Source organism: Saimiri boliviensis, chromosome 12 (assembly GCF_048565385.1).
Source record: "Saimiri boliviensis isolate mSaiBol1 chromosome 12, mSaiBol1.pri, whole genome shotgun sequence".
In the NCBI taxonomy this organism is placed as follows: Eukaryota; Metazoa; Chordata; class Mammalia; order Primates; family Cebidae; genus Saimiri; species Saimiri boliviensis.
In genome coordinates this window covers 34,325,048-34,345,319 of record NC_133460.1, presented here as the reverse complement: position 1 = coordinate 34,345,319, position 20,272 = coordinate 34,325,048, and the positions used below count along the sequence as shown (strand labels likewise).

General features: G+C 46.9%; 1 protein-coding gene across 3 annotated transcripts in view; it reads left to right on the top strand.

The window, feature by feature from the left end:
• The first annotated feature begins 6,314 nt into the window (after positions 1-6,314).
• Positions 6,315-20,272, top strand: part of SNX29 (sorting nexin 29) — a 596,746-nt gene continuing 582,788 nt past the window's right edge. For 2 of the 3 annotated variants that reach the window (XM_074382212.1, XM_039477976.2), the window contains exon 1: positions 6,316-6,415. In XM_074382212.1, coding sequence (XP_074238313.1) covers positions 6,409-6,415 — 7 coding nt within the window. In that variant the 5' untranslated portion in view covers positions 6,316-6,408. Of the gene's footprint in view, positions 6,416-20,272 lie in introns of all 3 variants that reach the window. The other variant, XM_074382213.1, reaches the window with a different exon arrangement.

Below are 20,272 nucleotides of genomic sequence, written 5' to 3'. Positions count from 1 at the left end.
TCACCATATTGGCCAGGCTGGTCTCGAACTGCTGACCTTGTGCTCTGCCAGCTTCGGCCTCCAGAAGCGCTGGGATTACAGGTTTGAGCCATGGCGCCTGGCCTAAACCCAGGTGTCCTTAATGCATTTTATTTTTCCTCTACACGTCCATTTAATTGCACTTCTGACTTCCCCATGTTTTTGGGCTACAGTCTTAGTCCTTCAGGGAGGATTCCCTTCCTGGGGTTGTGCAAAGGTCCTAGGGTCTTACAGAAAGGCAATACAATACAGAAAGGCAATGGGATGCCTTCTTGTTATCTGCCGATTTTGGTCATTGCTAAGTTGTCTATTGGTGCCATATCATAGATTCTCAAGGTCTTGGGGCTCTGTTGCTTTTGTACACATTTCAGACGTGGGGAACTTTGGTTTTGGAACTTTTGTTAATCGTTATTTTTAGAGACAGGGTCTTGCTCTGTCACCCAGACTGGAGTGCAGTGGTATAATCATAGCCACTGCAGCCTCAAACTCCAGGGGTCAAATGATCCTCCCACCTTGGTCTCTTGAGTACCTGGGACTAAAGGTGCTAATTTAAAAATTTCCTTTTAGACAGGGTGTTGCTATGTTGCCCAGGCTGGTCTGGAATCCTTGGCCTCAGGGGATCCTCCTGCCTTGGCCTCCCAAAGTGCTAGGATTATAGGCCTGAGCCACTGTGCCTGGCACCAGACACACCAACTTTTTAACTGAAGTAGCAAATTAATTAACAACTATGAAGTATATTTTTGAAAATGGGAGGATGGGCACGGTGGCTCACACCTGTAATCCCAGCACCTTGGGAGGCCAAGGTGGGCAGATCACCTCGGGCTAGGAGTTCGAGACCAGCCTGACCAACATGGAGAAACCCTGTCTCTACTAAAAATACAAAATTAGCTGGGTGTGGTTGAACATGCCTGTAATCCCAGCTACTTGGGAGGCTGATGCAGGAGAATTGGCTGAACCCAGGAGGCAGAGGTTTGGGGTGAGCTGAGAGTGCGCCATTGCACTCCAGCCTGGGCACCTAGAACAAAACTCTGTCTCACAAAAAGAAAGAAAAAGAAAAGAAAGGCTGGGCGCGGTGGCTCAAGCCTGTAATCCCAGCACTTTGGGAGGCTGAGACGGGTGGATCACAAGGTCAAGAGATCGAGACCATCCTGGTCAACATGGTGAAACCCCGTCTCTACTAAAAATACAAAACATTAGCTGGGTATGGTGATGCGTGCCTGTAATCCCAGCTACTCAGGAGGTTGAGGCAGGAGAATTGCCTGAACTCAGGAGGCGGATGTTGCGGTGAGCCGAGATCGCGCCATTGCACTCCAGCCTGGGTAACAAGAGCGAAACTCTGTGTCAAATAAAAAAAAAAAAAAAGAAAAGAAAATGGGGAAAACCTCATGAACCAAACATACAAGTATTCCCATTTTTAGATTTTTTTCATAGTCCCTACACATGGCTGTCTTTTGGCAAAAGTGTAATTACGGCATACAGACTATTTTGTATGGCTTTTTTTTCACTTAATGTATGATGACTGGCATTGTCCCACATTTCCAGTCTTTATTTATTTTTATTTTTATTTTTTGAGATGAAGTCTCATTCTGTGGCTCAGGTTGGAGTGCAGTGGTATGATCTCAGCTCACTGCAACCTGGGTTCTGCTTCTTGGGTTCAAGCAATTCTCCTGTCTCAGCCTCCCGAGTAGGTAGGATTACAGTTGCACACCACGACACCTGGCTAATTTTTATATCTTTAGTAGAGACGGGGTTTCACTTTGTTAGTTAGGCTGGTCTCGGACTCTTGACCTCAGCTGATCCACCACCCTGGCCTCCCAAAGTGCTGGGATTACAGGTGTGAGCCACCTCGCTGGCATTCCAGTCTTTAAAATCAGCATTTTGTTACTTTGTTTGTTTGTTTGTTTTGAGATGGGATCTCACTCCAGTGCCCAGGCTGGAGAGCAATGGAGTGCACCTGAGGTCGGGAGTTCAAGACCAGCTTGACCAACATGGAGAAAGCCTGTCTCTACTAAATACACAAAATTAGCCAGGCATAGTGGCACATGCCTGTAAGCTCAGCTACTCAGGAGGGTGAGGCAGGAGAATCACTTGAACCCGGGAGGCAGAGGTTGCAGTGAGCCAGGATCACGTCATTGCACTCTAGCCTGGGCAAGAAGAGCAAAACTCAGTCTCAAAAAAAGACATAAAGCTTCAGTCAGTACATGTAAGATGTACATTGGTTTGGTCCAGAAAGGCAGGCCAACTAGAAGTAGGTATGGGGAGGGGGTTGGTGGTAGAGGTGATTCCTAGTCACAGGTGGATTCAAATATATTTTTTTAAATTGTTTTAGACAGAATCTTGCTCTGTCACCCAGGCTGGATTGCAGTGGCATGATCTTGGCTCACTGCAACCTCTGCTGCCCAGCTTCAAGCAATCCTCCTGCCTCAGCCTCTCAAGTAGCTGGGATTGTAAGTGTGCACCACCATGCCCAGCTAATATCTGTATTTTTAGTAGACGTGGGTTTTCACAGCGTTGGCCAGGCTGGTCTCAAACTCCTGACCTCAAGCCATCTGCACACAAAGTGCTGGGATTACAGGCGGGAGTCACCGTGCCTGGCCTAGATTCAAAAACTTTGGTTGAAAGGGTTAAGTTATTGTCTAAAGATTTAGAATCAATAGAAAGCAATGTTGGTTAAGATAAGCGGTTGTGAAGACCATGGTTTTGTCATGCAGATGAAGCCTCCAGGTGGCAGGCTTCAGAAAATAGATGTGTTTCCTACCAGATTTAAGGAATTTGTTCTGGCAGGGTGCAGTGGCTCACGCTGGTAACCCCAGCACTTTGGGAGGCTGAGGCAGGCAGGTTATTTGAGGTCAGGAGTTTGAGACCAGCCTGGTCACTATGGTGAAACCCCATCACTACTGAAAAATACTAATTAGCCCGGCATGGTAGCAAGCGCCTGTAATCCCAGCTACTTCAGAGTCTGAGGCACAAGAATCACTTGAACCTGGGAGGTGGAGGTTACAGTGAGCTGAGATCTTGCCACTGCACTCCAGCCTGGGCAACAGAGTGAAACTGTGTCTTAAAAAAAAAAAAGCTGGGTGCAATGGCTCATGCCTGTAATCCTAGCACTTTGGGAGGCTGAGGCGGGTGGATCACCTGAGGTAAGGAGTTCAAGGCCAGCTTTGCCAACATGGTGAAACCCTGTCTCTACTACTAAATATACCAAAAATTAGCCAGGCGTGCTGGCGGAGGCCAGCAATCCCAGTTACTCAGGAGGCTGAGACAGGACAATCACTTGAACCTGAGAGGAGAATGTTGTAGTGAGTCAAGATCATGCAAGTGTACTCCAGCCTGGATGGCAGAGCGAGGCTCCATCTCAAAAAAAAAAAGAAAAAGAAAAAAGGCCAACTGCTGTGGCTCATGCCTGTAATCTCAGCGCTTTGGGCGGCCAAGGCAGGCGGATCAACTGAGGTCAGGGGTTTGAGACCAGCCTGACCAACATGGAGAAACCCCTTCTCTACTAAAAATACAAAATTAGCTAGGCGTGGTGGTAGGCACCTGCAATCTCAGCTACTTGGGTGGCTGAGGCAGGTGAATTACTTGAACCTGGGAGGCACAAGTTGTGTTGAGCTGAGATCGTGCCATTACACTCCAGCCTGGGCAACAAGAGCCAAACTCCCTCTCAAAAAATAAAAAAAGTTATTTTTTTAAAAAAGTCTATTTCCAAAAGGGAGGAGTTTATCGTGAGGCATGTTCGGCTTCCATTTCCAGTCATGGCCAGAACTTGTTTTTCCAGCTGCCTTTGGAATGCCTTTGGCCAAGAGAAGGGCTCCATTCAGATGACTGGGGGGCTTAGAATTTCATTTTTGGCTTACAGCCATGATTTGCTTAGCTATGCTTCCATAGCTGGGCTTCGGTTCTTTCCACTGTAGGGGCCAGGGGAAAAACTTCTTCTTCCTTTTAGTCCTTGGAAAGTTGCTGAAAAATCAACTCATGAAAGGCAGATTAACTGGAGAAAAGGTAGACACATTTTATTGAACTGTACCCTGGGGGAGAATCACAGAGTGAATACCTATCCCTCAAGAGAGTTCAGACACTTATAAATTATTTATTTTATTTATTTTTTGAGATGGAGTTTGCTCTTGTTGCATAGGCTGGAGTGCAGTGGTGCCATCTTGGCTGACTGCAACCTCCATGGTCCAAGCAATTCTCCTGCCTCAGCCTCCTGGGTTAGCTGGGATTACAGGCGCCCTCCTCGACACGTGGATACTTTTTGTATTTTTAGTAGAGATGGATTTCAGCACGTTGGTCTGGTTGGCCTTGAATTCCTGACCTCGGGTGATCCGCCTGCTTTGGCCTCTCAAAGTACTGGGCTTACAGGCATGAGCCACCACACCCTGCCAAATTATGAGGCTACAAAAAGAATGAGGGTTTGGAACCCCAGCGAAACACATTACGGGACTAACACCAAAATTAGTGGGCATGATGGTGGCACGCCTGTAATCCTAGCTACTTAGGAGGCTGAGGCAGGAGAATCGCTACAACCGGGAGGCGAAGGTAAGCCAAGATCGCGCCATTGCACTCCTGCCTGGGCGACAGAGCGAGACTCCAGTTCAAAATAAAAGAAACAAAAAACAACCAAGACTTATTATGGATCAATCGAGTAAATTTCCATCAGCATTAAAAAAAAAAAAAAAAAAAAAAAGAAAAGTAGAGAATCTACTACCTACAGAATTGTTTTCCTAAACATCTCCTTAAATGTATAGGTATGTTTTCAGGGTTGTGATAGAAAATGTATTTCTTCACTCTGGGTGTAGGTAAAACAAGTTGGGAACATACTCCTTCAGTCCCTTTTCCCCCATGTGTAAAACGGGACAACACCCTGGGCTTCATAAGAATGTTGTGAACGTGTAACACCTGTGTTCATACTCAATCCATCACCTTTTCCATGTCCACTGCCACCATTGCAGCCAGGCACCATCTCTTGCCCACCATCTCTTGCCTGGACATTTGCAACAGCTCCCTAACCAGCTGCTCTTTCTCCACCCTGCCCGCATTATAGTTAATTCTCATCCCGGAAGAGCTGTGTTTTTTTTTTTTTTTTTTTTTTTTTAAAACACAGTCTCACTCTGACGCCCAGGCTGGAGTCTGGAAATCTCCACTCAACTGCCACCTCTGACTCCCGGGTTCAAGCGATTCTCCTGTCTCAGCCTCCCGAGTGGCTCGGACTACAGGCGCATGCCACCATGCCTGGCTAATTTTTGTATTTTTTAGTAGATACGGAGTTTCATGTTGGCTAGGCTGGTCTCGAACTTCTGACCTCACCTTCCTTGGCCTCCCACAGTGCTGGGATTACAGGCGTGAGCCACTGCGCCCACTCAGGAGCCACATTTTAAAACCTAATTCAGATCCTGTCAGTCGTCTGCTTGAATAATTCTTCTTTCCATTTTTGTAGAGAACGGCATCTCGCTATGTTGCTCAGGCTGCTCTCGAACTCCTGGCCTCAAGCGTGCTGCCGGCCTCAGCCTCCCCAAGTGCTCGGACTACAGACGTGAGACACCGCGTTTGGTCTCTGCTGGCATTCTTATAATAGCCTCCCACTCCCCTTCCTTCCTCCAGTTAGGTATAAAAGCCCAAACTCCCTCCTCTGGTCTGCAAGGGCCTCCCTTCACCTCTTCAGTCTCCTCCGTCTCACCACCCTTCTCTCACTCACCCTCACGAACCCTTGAACTCAGATTATCCACCCGCCTCGGCCTCTCACAGTGTTGGGATTACACGCGTGAGCCACTGCGCCAGGCCTATTTTCTCACTCATCTCCTGGCTGCAGTCAACCCCTCCAGGAAAGGCGCTTGCACTTGCCTCTCCTTATGGAACACCCTCCTCCCTAGGGATCTTTCCGGGCTGGTTTCCTCTCATCATCCATGTCTGGGCTCAAAACCCGCCTCCTGAGAGAGGGCCTCCGGGATTGCCCATCCGCCTGTGCCCACGCTTTGGCCAGTTACTCTGATTTTATTTCCCTTCCAGCCCGCATCCCTCTCTGGGACGAAGTCGCCCCAACACTCGTGGCCTTCTTCTCTATCTGGCGCCCCGACAGGAGTGGGAACCTCTGGAGGGCCAGGGAGGAGACCTGGGGACAGCGGCACCTCCTCGCGGGGTCTCGGGTCCGCCAGGAGTCCCCAGCGCGCGTCAACTCAGCACCGCTCTCGATCCTCTGTCCGGCGACCTGGACCGGCGCCGGTGTTTACGTTCCGGGTCGGCGGGCGGGGCCTCGCCGGCGGCCGGGCTCTACTTCCGGGGCGGGGCGGCCGGGGCGGGGCTCCTGTCTCCCGGCCTGTCTGGAGCTCGGCGGCCGCAGAGGCTGCAGCGGCGGCGGCGCGGCGCGGCGCAGGCACCGGCCCGGGGAGCGGCACCATGAGCGGTGAGTGGCTGTCCCGCCGCTGTCACCCGCCCCGGCCGCCCCAGCTCCCGCCGCTCCAGCTGCACACTCCGGCCCCTGAGTCCCCGCGCCCCGCTCCCTCACAGACACCCTCCCCGTCGCTCCCTTTTCCAGACCCCTGGCCCCCGGGGCGCCCGGTTGCTGGCCCCTGCTCACCTGCGGGTCTCTTGAGCTCCCGTGGCCGGGCGCTCCTGGTCTCCTGACTCCGGTCCATCCATAAAAACCAGCTCTTAAAGCCCTGTCCCTAGTCGTCCCAGTCCTGCGACCCCCTTGCCTAGTGTCCAGCCCCCCAGTTCTGCGACCTCCCAGGTCTCAGTCTCTCCTAACTCCTAGACCCTCTGCGTCCCAACTCCAGTTCCGGGTCCCCCATCCCCAGTCATCCTCGCTTCCCAGGCCCCTGGTCTCCATTCCCTGCAGTTTCCACACAGGCAGAGTCTTTCTGGACACTTAGATTGCTGACCTCAGTACCTTCGTGTCCCAGGAGCTCCTGGTCCCCAGAGGAGCTCAGTTCTCCAACCCCTTTGTCTTCCCCATCCCTCTCATTCCCTCCACCCCTGCTCGCAGTGCTTTGCTGTTCCCATCACCAGTTCTTCCCTGTTACCCACTCAGCTTCCCTCCCGGGTCCTGGCTTTTACATTGCGATGGTCCTTGCATATTCCATCCCCTTCCGTGTCTTATCCTGGCTCTTCATTATCATTTAAGGTCTCTCTTGCTCTGTCCTGCCGCCCTTCCCTTCTTGTCCCTTGCCCAGCCCATCTGGGGACCATCAGTTCGTCCTTGCTCTTCCCAGTCCAAACTTCTTCCTGTCACCATGGGGGCGGGGGATGGGGGGAATAGTGATGTTGATGGGGATGCTGGAAGCGAAAGGGAGGTGGGTGTGGACAGCCTGTCCTCAGTGTTTTCTGAAGTTTAGTCTCCTGCCTCTACCCTACTTTCGTCTGAGGAGTCTTATTGGTGTTTTGGTGCTAAGTCATTCCTGGATTTTGTATGTGGAGATGGGAGTGACTCAGGGAAGCCTCTCAGCTCTCCCCTGTCTGTCCAGCCACTCTGGGATCAGGATTTATTTGGGAAGCCCCGCCTATCCTCATAGTGCCTGTTTTCCCTTCACTGTGGAATTGTGTCTCAGGACTCTCTGCATCCAGCCCTCCTGGCCCTAGTCTTTCCCCCAGGCATTTCTGGAGGTTGAGCGGGTGTAGGGGTGGGGGTGGGGGACAAGGCCAAGGGCTACTGCTGTGTTCATGTTTAACTTTTAAAGTAACCTCTGTGGATCTTTTTCGTTGTTGGTTGTTTGTTTAAACAAGTGATGTGCCTTTTGCTTTTGTTATTCAAGACCTAGATTTGTGATATGGACAGTCCTAATGAAGGGGTTGGTGTGGGCGAGTTTCCTGGGAGGTAATCTACCTTTGGTTGCCATATCAAATGATTTTAAGCCTAATTATGGTTTCTTATTCGTGAATATTAGTGATACCACAATAAAAATGTTATGAGCTGGCTTCCACCAGGAGGTGATGTAGGTTTGTGTAAGTGCAGGCCCTGAGGCCAGATATCCTGGGTTCAAATTTTGGCTCTGCCACATGAAACTGTGTGATTTAAGAGTAAGTTACTTGATGATTCTGGGAGTCCCAGCAAAATAGAGATACATAGTAGTACTTGTCTTCTAGGCTTGTAATGACTAAATAACATTGATTAGGTAAAGTGACTGGTACCATGTATACCACGAGGTGCATTATCAGGATCTCAGAGCTGCCTGCTGTTCTTTCTGTAAGGGCTCATGGGGAATAGGAGTGGGGTTGTTTTTGCCCCCTTATGGGAGGAGGGCTAGGACTAGACAGTCTCTGAAAATCTTTTCCTTTTAATATAACCAAGGAGTCTGCCACAAGCTCACAGTTTTGGACCCTTTTCATTCTACCTTTAGCTCAAGAGAAAATGAAATTGATAAGCCAATAGAAGTAGATAAGTTTATCTTTCAAGGAGAAATAATGTGAAAACTTAGGAAGTTTTAAAATTTAATTAAAAAATCATTTATGTTGGCTAGGTGTGGTAGCTCATGCCTGTGATCCCAGCACTTTGGGAGGCTGAGGCAGGTGGATCACTTGAGGTGAGGAGTTCAAGACCACCCTGGCCAACATGATGAAACCTTGTCTTCACTGAAAATACAAAAATTAGCAGGGTGTAGTGGTGGGCGCTTATAATCCCAGCTACTCAGGAGGCTGAGGGATGAGAATCTCTTGGACCTGGGAGGTGGTGGTTGCAGTGAGCAGAGATCGAGCCATTGCACTCCAGCCTGGGTGATAGAGGGAGACTCAGTCTCAGAAAAAAAAAAAAAAAATTACATCTAAAGCCAAACAAATTAGAAAAGGAAACCAACAAATGACTTTTTAGGAAAAAGCATGAAGGATCTAAACTTTTTTTTTTTTTTTTTTGGACGGCGTTTCGCTCTTGTTACCCAGGCTGGAGTGCAATGGCGCGATCTCTGCTCACTGCAACCTCCACCTCCTGGGTTCAGGCAGTTCTCCTGCCTCAGCCTCCTGAGTAGCTGGGATTACAGGCACGCGCCACCATGCCCAGCTAATTTTTTGTGTTTTTAGTAGAGATGGGGTTTCACCGTGTTGACCAGGATGGTCTCGATCTCTTGACCTCATGATCCACCTGCCTCGACCTCCCAAAGTGCTGGGATTACAGACTTGAGCCACCGCGCCCGGCCAAACTTTCTTTTGGAAAGATTGTAATTGAGGCAGAAAAAGTGGTCTGTGAGGAAGAACGGGGAAGTCCAACGGTATATTTTAATTGTTTCTTGAGAATGCAGTTGAAAGTGGGTTTCCCCACTTGTGGGATTGATAACTGGCACACAATAAAATAAAGTGGCATGGAAATATTTCTTTTCTTTCTTTTGTGTCCCACTTATAATATTTTATTTATTTATTTGAGACAGAATCTCTCCATGTAACCCAGACTGAAGTGCAGTGTCACGATCTCAGCTCACTGCTTCTTGGGTTCAAGCACTTCTTCTGCCTCAGCCTCCTGAATAGCTGGGATTACAGACGTGCACCACCAGGCCCAGTTTATTTTTGTATTTTTAGTAGAGATGGAGTTTCACCCTGTTGGCCAGGTTGTTCTCAAACTCCTGGCCTCATGTGATCCACCTGTCTGAGCCCCAAAAAGTTTGGGATTACAGGAGTCAGACACCGCGCCCCGGCGTTAACATTTTATTTTATGACGTGTTTTTAAAAACTCAGGATCTAGGTAAGGTTTAAACAGTGCAAATTGGTTTGTCTTTGAAATCTTTTAGGTCTCTCCCTCGCCTCCCTTTAGTTTTAGTTATAGTTTTATTATTTATTTTTTGGTATATTCAGAACTGTGCAAACATCACAATAGTTAATTTCAGAACATTTTAATTACCTCAGAAAGAAACTTTGTACCCATTAGCAGTCATTCCTCTTTCCCTTTCCCCTCAACCCCTGGGAACCACTCACCTAGTTTCTGTCTCTGGATGTGCTGGTTGTGGGTACATATAAATGAAATCATACAATATGGGACCTGTCGTATTTGGCTTTTTTCACTTGGTATAATTTTCCTGAGGTTCAACCATGTTACTGCGTATATCTGTACTTCATTTCTTTTTGTGGCCAAATTATATTCCTTTATATGGATATTGGACATTTCGTGTATTTGTGCATCAATAGATGGGCCTTTGAATTGTTTCCACTTTTTAGCTCTTCTGAATAATGCTGCTGTGAATGTTCATGCATAAGTTTTTGTCGGGGCAAGACTCTTCATTTCTCTTGGGCGTAGATGTAAGAGTGGAATTGCAGGCCGGGCGCGGTGGCTGAAGCCTGTAATCCCAGCACTTTGGGAGGCCGAGGCGGGTGGATCACAAGGTCGAGAGATCGAGACCATCCTGGTCAACATGGTGAAACCCCGTCTCTACTAAAAATACAAAAAATTAGCTGGGCATGGTGGCGCGTGCCTGTAATCCCAGCTACTCAGGAGGCTGAGGCAGGAGAATTGCCTGAACCCAGGAGGCGGAGGTTGCGGTGAGCCGAGATCGCGCCATTGCATTCCAGCTTGGGTAACAAGAGCGAAACTCCGTCTCAAAAAAAAAAAAAAAAAAGAGTGGAATTGCAGGGTCATATGATAAATGTGTTTAACCCAGGCGTCCCCAAACTACGGCCCCGCGGGCCACATGTGGCCCCCTGAGGCCATTTATCCAGCCTCCCGCCGCACTTCAGGAAGGGGCACCTTTTTCATTGGTGGTCAGTGAGAGGAGCACAGTATGTGGCAGCCCTCCAACTGTCTGAGGGACAGTGAACTGGCCCCCTGTGTAAAAAGTCTGGGGACGCCTGGGGTTTAACCATTTGAGAAACTGTGTCAGACCTGTTTCCAAAGTGGCTGTACCATTTTAAATTCTCACCAGCAGTGTATGAGGGTTCTGTTTCTTCACACCTTCACCAAGGGTGTTTTTAATAGCAGACATTCTAGTGGGTGTCAAGTGTTATTTCTTTGTAGTTTTGATTTGCATTTCCCTAGTGACTAGTGATGTTGAGCATCTTATCTTGTGCTTATTGACCAGTTGTGTATCTTCCTTGGAGAAATATCTATTCAGATCCTTTGGCCATTTAAAAATTAGATTGTTTGTCTTTTTATGCTGATCTGTGAGATTCCTCTGTAATTTCTGGATATAACTTCTTTATCAGGTTTATTGTTGATAAAAAATTTCCCCCCCTCCATGGTTTATCTTTTCATTTTCTCTTTTCTTTTCTTTTCTTTCTTTCTTTTCTTTTTTTTTTTTTTGAGTTGGAGTCTCGCTCTGTCACCCGTGCTGGAGTGCTGGAGTGCCGTGAGCGATCTCAGCTCACTGCACCCTCTGCCTCCCGGATTCAAGTGATTCTCCTGCCTCGGCCTCTGGAGTAGCTGGGACTATAGTTGCACGCCAACACACCCAGCTATTTTTTTTTGTGTGTGTGTTTTTAGTAGAGATGGGGTTTCACCATGTTGACCAGGCTGGTCTTGAACTCATGGTCTCAAGTGATCTGCCACCTTGGGCTCCCAAAGTGCTGGGATTACAGGCATGAGCCACCATGTCCGGCCAATTTTTGTATTATTAATATTGATGGAGTTTCACCACATTGGCCAGTCTGGTCTCGAGCTTCTGACTTCAAGTGATCTGCCCGCCTCAGCCTCCCAAAGTCATAGGATTACAAGCGTGAGCCATCGCGCCTTGCTCCTTTTCACTTTCTTGATGGCGTTTTTTGAAGCACAGAGTCTTTTTTTTAAACTACGGCTGCCCTTTAATCTCTCTCGTTTTTCCCCTTGCAGTTGTTGTTGAAGGAAACACAGTTATTTATCCTGAGAATCCTTTGCAGGTCTTTGCTGATTGCATCCTTTTGGTGTGACTTCATGTGTTTTTCAGTCTCTTGTATGTGCTATAAATTGTTAATTAGAGTCTGCTGTATTTTTGAGTTGAAAATATTTGAAGAGAGTCAGAGGCGAGATGGGTGCAAAGCTGAACACATTAAGGACAAATAACCAGGAAGTGGAATGGCCCTGGGTAATATACACACAAGGTAAACTGGTATCAGGAGGCCGGAAACAACTCAGATGACCATTAACAGGGGCGTAGGTAAACCCAGTGTGCTGTGGTCACCTGATGGAAAGCCTCAGAAATGTTAAAAGGAGCGATATGGAATCATACACATCACCGTGGCTATATCTCAGTGTTAATATTCCCTTTGAAAAGCGGGTGGGCCTGGCGTGGTTGCTTATGCCTGTAATCCCAGCTTTTTGGGAGGCCCAAGCTGGAGGATTGAGTCTAGGAGTTCGAGACCAGCTTGGGCAATGTAGTGAGATCTCATCTCAATTAAAAAAAAAAAAAAAGGGGGGGTGTAGCATACCTAAAATATACACCTTGATTCAAATGAAAATATATACAAGACAGTATTTATGGATTCACATACATATGTAGAACTAAAAAAATTATCAGGAAGAAGGATGCCTGCCAGTGTGTGGGTGGTTATTGTAGGGTGGCAGTCACAATTTGTTTATTTTTGTTTAAAGGGTCCAATAGATAGGAATACTTGATTGCCAGCATCTTCAGACTATGTAAGGAATGCTGATTTTCAGATAGGTGTTTGCTGTTACTGAGAAAGTAGAACTTGTAGAGCCAGAAAGTCATTATTATTCTCAAGTTTTGTCTTTTGTAAGTCTTTATCCTTAATATCCTGGATGCCCCTTTGCATCAGTTTTTTTTGTGTGTGTGTGTGTGTGTAAGATGGGAGTTTCGCTCTCATGGCCCAGGCTGGAGTGCAGTGGTGCAATGCCCTGTCACTGCAACCTCCATCTCCCGGGTTCAAGCGATTCTCCTGTCTCAGCCTCCTGAGTAGGTGGGATTGCAGGTGTGTGCCATCACGCCTGGCTAGTTTTGTATTTTTAGCAGAGATGGAGTTTTTCCATGTTGGTCAGGCTGGTCTTGAACTCTCGACCTCAGGTGATCCTCCTGCCTCGGCCTCCCAAAGTGCTGGGATTATAGGCGTGAGCCACTGTGCCCAGCCTCATCAGTATTTTTTAAGGAGACACTGAGGTTCCTGTTTCAAGGGTGAGGAAAGCCATGCCTACAGTGATCAATAATTTATGTAACAGTTGAGCTCTAAGGCTTGTCATATATCAGAGTTTTGGGCTTAATGGGTAATTTACTGCTGTTTCTTGCCTTATGTTTATGTATATTTTGGCAGCTATTTATTAAAAACATTTTTTAAAATTAATTAATATTTTTTTGAGACAGATTCTCTCTGTGTATTGCCCAGACTGGAATGCAGTGGCAAAATCTTGGCTCACTGCAACCTCTGCCTCCCAGTCTCCAGTGATTCTCATGCCTCAGCCTCCCAAGTAGCTAGGATTACACTCATGCACCACCACGCCTGGCTAATTTTTTGTATTTTTAGTAGAGACGGGGTTTCGCCATGTTGCCCAGGCTGCTCTCCAACTCCTGAGCTCAGGTGATCCACCTGCCTGGGCCTCCCAAAGTGTTAGGATTATAGGTGTGAGCCACCGTTCCTGGCCTACAATTTTTTTTTTTTTTTTTTTTTTAGAGTCTGGGTCATACTATGTTGCCCAGGCTAATCTTGAACTCCTGGCCTTAAGCATCCTGTCTCAGCCTCCCAAAGTACTGAAATTATAGGCCTGAGCCACTGTGCCGGCTGCTTTTCCTTAGTTTTCTGGAATGTTGAAGGTCATAGTTTTCTCCTTAGCATTGACTGGGGCCTCTCTGGAAGTGGCTTGTACTTAGAATAAATAATTGGCTGAAATGAATGAATGAATGAATGAACGAATGAATGAAAAAAGAATTTTTGTGGTTTTCATTCAAAGTAGAAAAGTAATCCTAGCACTCAACATCCCCGCCGCCCAAGGCACTGAATTAATCTTTAATGGTAGAATGCAAGAAATATGTGTTCCACCATCAGCAAACAGTTGACCCCCACCTCTGCTAGCAATCACCGATGGACTAGGTCCCGCTGATATTGGTTCTTCTGCCTCCTGGTTGCTTGATCCAGGTAGCTGATAGGAACTTAAATGCTTAGAGCTCTTAAAATTTGGAACTAAAATCCAAGATTTTATGGATTTCTGTAAATTGCGGCAATGTGAGCATAGTTCCAGATAAAGCACCTTCCATCTGCCACTGTCTTGTCTATACATAGGCCATATATTTGCAGTGGGGGGGGTGTGAACAATGGTTCCCAGGGGAGATAAAACCTTACTCTAATGAATAAAGCACAGATAGGCATATAGTACATAAACAGATGTACACTGTATCTGTGGTATTACTTTTTCATGGAGGGGATGATGAGGGAAAAAGTATCTAAAAAGTATCCTTAGGGGGAAAGAATGAAAAGGATTGAGCTGGACACAGTGGCTCACACCTGTAATTTCAGCACTTTGGGAGGCTAAGGTGGGAGGATTGCTGGAGTCCATGAGACCCTGTCTGTACACACATGCACACAGAGACACACACTAGCTGGGTGTGGTGGTGCATGCCCCTGGTCACAGCTATTGGGGAGGCTGAGGTGGGAGGATCACTTGAGCCTGGGAGGTTGAGGCTATGGTGAGCCATGAATGCACCATTTTACTCCAGCCTGGGCGACAGAGTCAGACCCTCAGACCGTGTCTCAACAACAACAACAAAAGATTGAGCAACACTGATATAGGCTGCAGTAATTTTATTATTATCATATAACTTTGCGTTTTGTGTTCACCGTTAACATTTCAGGATGAAACCCTCCCACACTACTACATGGGTTCCCTCTTGATCACTTTTATGGACTGCACACTCCATCAGTCAGCCATCATTTTGCATGTAGTACAATTTTTGACTATTGATTCTAGTTGTAGAAACTTAGCTTATCTTCCTCTACCCCTCTCCTTCCTCTCTCCCTCTCTCTCTCCCTCCCTCCCTCCCTCCGTCTCTCCCTCTCTCCCTCCCTCTCTCCCTCTCTCCTTCCCTTTTTTCCTCTGTCTCTCCCTTCCTTCCCTTTCTTCTTCTTTTTCCTCTTTTTCTTTTGAGATAGGGTGTTGCTTTGTTGCCTAGGCTGCAGTGCAGTGGCACAGTTATTTATTTATTTATTTATTGAGATGGAGTTCTGCTCTTGTTGGCCAGGCTGGAGTGCAGTGGTGCAATCTTGGCTCAACGCAAGCTGGTCTCAAACTCCTGACCTCAGGTGATCTGCCCACCTTGGCCTTCCAAAGTGCTGAGATTACAGGTGTGAGCCACCATGCCTGGCTACAGTGGTACTAATATAGCTCACTACAGCCTTAACCTCCTGGGCTCAAGTTGATCCTCCTACTTCAGCCTCCTGAGTAGCTAGGACTAAAGGTGCACCACCACACCCGTCACTTTTTAATTGGGTGTAGAGACAGGGTCTCACTATATTGCCCAGGCTGATCTTGAACTCCTGCCCTCAAGTGATCCTCCTGCCTCAACCTCCCAGAGTGCTAGGATTACAGATGTGAACCACTATGCCTAGGTTTCCTTCTTTCTTTCTTGTTCCTGTTTTAAGTAATGATGCAATGAACATTTTTTTTTTGCAAGGTAGTTTTCCATACTTTAGATTATGTCTTTAGAGTGATTTTCCAAAAGTAGCATTAACATTGAAGAGTTTATCACATTTGATTTCTTTTTTGTTTTTATTTTTGGGATACATAATTAAACTTAGTTGGATTGATTAGATTTTTGCCAAAGTGGTTGCACCAGTTTCAGATGCTGCAAGTAAGGATGAGGGCTCTGGTGGGAGGAGAGTTTGGCCAGAAATTCAGGGTTCAACATTCAGCAAATGTTTATTGGATGATAATATGGTGCATGCTCTATCACTTATCAAAAGGCTGTTAGAATTGGGGTCTGTTGAAGCAAAGGAAATGAAAGTACCAGATTTTGTTGGAATTGTGCTGAGTGTTGAGATTGTCAGTCAGGACTCTTTTCTTTTTTTCCTTTTTTTTTTTTTTCTTTTTGAGACGGAGTCTTGCACTGTCACCTGGGCTGTTGTGCAATGGCACCATCTTGGCTCACTGCAACCGCTGCCTCCCAGGTTCTTGTGATTCTCCTACCTCAGCCTCCTGAGTAGCTGGGATTACAAGCACACACCACCACAACTGGGTAATTTTTAAATATTTTTAGTAGAGACGTGGTTTCACTCTGTTGGCCGGACTGGTCTTGAACTAGTGACCTTGCGATTTGCCTCCTTGGCTTCCCAAAGTGCTGGAATTGCACCCAGCACCAGGACTCTTTTTAGTGGAATGTGGCAGAAGCTGATCAAACTGATTTCAGGAACATGGGAACGTATGGTGTCTTGTAGTGGAAAAGAGATAAAGGACTGGCTTCGGACTTAGCTGGATTCATATGTTAAAGGACTAACAGGACTGTTTTTCTGTCTGGCTGTCAACTTGGCTTTCCTCTCTGTTGACTTCATCCACAGGCAGCCACCCCTCCACGGAGGCAAGATGGCCACCAGCAGCTCTTGGGCCTCATCCTCCAACCTAGAAACACCCAAGCACAGAATGGGCTTCTTTTCCAAGTGCTCTAGCTAGAGTCCTGGGACTGACCCACCGGAGTCGGGCTGGCCATGTGGTCATCCTGCGACCCGTCACTGTGACTTTGCTTGTCCAGGTCTGGACCAAAGGTCTAGTCTGGACCCATGCGGGAGTGTGTCCTCCTAGATTGTCTGGATGGAAGATGAACTTAAGGGGAAGGGCTGCTGTAATTTTGGATGGGGTGGTTAGGAATGTGATGTGGCAAGAGAGCCCTCATGAGACAGGTGGCTCTTAGGTTTTGTTCTTGAGCAGCTGAAAGGGGCAGGAATTGCCTTATCTTTTTTATTGAGACAGAATCTCGTTCTGTCACCAGGCTGGAGTGCAGTGGCACGATCTAGGCTCACTGCAACCCACATTCAAGCGATTCTCCCATCTCAAGTGCCAGCATACTGGGCTAATTATTGTATTTTTAGTAGAGGTGGCGTTTCTTTTTTTTCTTTCTTTTTTTTTTTTTTTTTGAGAGGGTGTTTCGCTCTTGTTACCCAGGCTGGAGTGCAATGGCGCGATCTTGGCTCACCGCAACCTCCACCTCCTGGGTTCAGGCAATTCTCCTGCCTCAGCCTCCTGAGTGGCTGGGATTACAGGCACATGCCACCATGCCCAGCTAATTTTTTTTTTTTTTTTTTGAGGCGGAGTTTCGCTCTTGTTACCCAGGCTGGAGTGCAATGGCGCGATCTCGGCTCACCGCAACCTCCGCCTCCTGGGTTCAAGCAATTCTCCTGCCTCAGCCTCCTGAGTAGCTGGGATTACAGGCATGCACCACCATGCCCAGCTAATGTTTTGTATTTTTAGTAGAGACGGGGTTTCACCATGTTGACCAGGATGGTCTCGATCTCTCGACCTCGTGATCCGCCTGCCTCAGCCTCCCAAAGTGCTGGGATTACAGACTTGAGCCACCGTACCCGGCTAATTTTTTGTATTTTTAGTAGAGATGGGGTTTCACCATGTTGACCAGTATGGTCTCAATCTCTTGACCTTGTAATCCACACGCCTTGGCCTCCCAAAGTGTTGGGATTACAGGCATGAGCCACCGCACCCAGCGGAGTGGGGGTTTCAACATGTTGGCCAGGCTGGTCTTGAACTCCTGACCTCAGGTGATTCACGTGCCTCGGCCTCCCACAGTGCTGGTGTAACAGGTGTGAGCCACTGCGCTGGACCAGAATTGCCTTTTCCTGAAGTGGGAGATCCTGTAGGGAGCAGCTTGGGTGGAGGCTGTGCAGTTTGAATCCTGGAGGGGGAGTGAGGACTCTTTTCCTTGCCCTGACTTTTTGCTGTCCAGGGGCACTTCAGAGACCTGGCACTAGTGTTTCCTCTGCCCACCCGAGCAGTACCCCACTTCCTCCAAGGAGGGAAACTTGCCCACTTCATCTCATTTTCCTTTGCTTGCATCTGTGTTTCTTGGAAGCTGCTCTTTCTTCCTACAACATTAAAAAAGCAAAAACCCAAAATGACATTGAAGGTTATTGTGAAAACAGAATATACCTTTAAATATATGTTCCTGGCACATGTAATATTTAAATTTTTAGGTATTCCACATCTGCCTTTGTTCAAAGCGTACTCTATATATGCATTTTGCATAATTGCATTGTATCTACATTTGAATGAGTGTTTCTGCTGATGTGAGAGCACTTATCCATGTTCCTTATCTTCACAGTTCTTTGAAAAGGCAACATAACCTTCCAACACATTGAGGTACTGCGGCTGTTTAACCTCTGCCTCACTGCAAAAGACAGTAGATTCCATTATGATTTTCTAGGATTGGTAGGCGTTTCCTGTGAAGGACCAGATAGTAAATATTTTCTGTTTTGTGGGCCATCTGGTCGCAGCCTCATACTGCTGTCGTAGTGTAAAGGCAGCCATAGACCATGTGTAAATGAAAGGATGTAGCTGTGTTCCAATAAAACTTTATTAGGGTAAAGTCAGCAGCTGGATTTGGCTTGGGGGCTATAGTTGACGACCCCTATATTAGGACACTACAGTAAAAATCTTTGTGCCCATTGATGCTCAGGAAGTCATTGTGTTATTGTGGAGAAGCTTTGCATGCAGACACATTGTGGATTTAACTCCATATTGAAGAACTTGGGCAGTGTTTTGTTTTCTTTTTTTTTTTTGAGCCAGGGTCTCACTCTGTCACCCAGGCTGGAGTACAGTGGTGCAGTCATAGTTTACTGTAACCTTAAACTCCTGGGCTCAAGTGATCCTCCCTCCTCGTTGTCAGCTCTTTAAGAGGCTGAGACTACAGGTGTGTGACACCATGCCCAGCTTTTTTTCTTTTCTTTTCTTTTCTTTTCTTTTTTTTTTGAGATGGAGTCTTGTTCTGTTGCCCAGGCTGGAGTACAGTGGCATGTTCTCAGTTCACCACAACCTCAGCCTCCCGGGTTCAAGCGATTCTCCTGCCTCAGCCTCCAGAGTACCTGGGACTATAGGTTTGTACCACCATGCCCAGGTAATTTTTGTATTTTTAGTAGAGACAGGTTTTCACCATGTTGGCCAGGATGGTCTCAATCTCTTGACTTCGTGATCTGCCCTCCTTGGCCTCCCAAAGTGTTGGGCTTTATAAGTGTGAGCCACTGCTCCTGGCCTGGGCAGATTTTTGAACTTCTCTGATTCTTAATTCTCTTACCGGAAAATGGAAGTTGAAGCAAGTAATGAATGTATTGTCCTTTCTCAGGACCTGGAATGTAGAGGGCCAGGCTAAATTGTTATTTCTATCTTTTCTCATTTCCCTGTTCCTTTTCTAGCTTAATTTCCAAGGTGTCAAAAAGGAATTTGATATTTTTTGTAGCTTTTGATATGCATTGTCATATTGCTTTTCAGAACTTACTGTACCCATAGATTGTTACCAGTGGTGTGTACTTGATTTATCATAGCTTTACCAGCATTCAGGAATTTCACTTTAAATGTTTCTTAGAGTCCGGGTGTGGTGGCTCACACCTGTAATCCCAGGACTTTGGGAAGCTGAGGAGGGTGAATCACCTGAGGTCAGGGATTTTAGACTAGCCTGACCAACATGGTAAAACACCGTCTTAACTAAAAATATAAAAATGAGCTGGGTGTGGTGGTGGGTGCTTGTAATCCCAGCTACTCAGGAGGCTGAGGCAGGATAATCACTTTAACCTGGGAGGCAGAGGTTGCAGTGAGCAGAGATCACACCACTGTGTTCCAGCCTGGCTGACAGAGTAAGATTCCATCTCAAAAAAAACAAAAAACAAAAAACAAAACTTTCTTGGTTAATTTGTGATATAATGGTGCCATGTGGTGATTATTAGTAAGCATATAATTTGCATTTCTCCAGCCAGGAGGGAAGATACTCTTTGTTTCTTTTTTGAGATGTGATCTTGCTCTGTCACTCAGGCTGGAGTGCAATGGTCCAATCATTGCTTACTGCAGCCTTGACCTATAGGCTCAAGTGATCTTCCTACCTCAGCCTCCCTCATAGCTTGGACTACAGGTGTGGGCCACCATACACAGCTAATTTTTAAAAATCTTTTGTAGGGTCAAGGTCTCACTGTGTTGCCCAGGCTGGTCTCACACTCCTAGGCTCAAGTTATTCTCTGGCCTCTGCCTTCCAAAATGCAGGGATTGCAGGCAGGTGTGAGCCACCATTCTTGGCCTATTGTCACTTTAAAGTTTTTGCACATTGCCGTGATAGTGTTTTTTTTCCTGCAGCAAGAACCGGTGAACTGGGCTGGCCTCCTGTTTTACAATAAAGTTTTATTGGAACAAAGCCATATCTATTCATTTGCTATTATCGGTGGTGGGTTT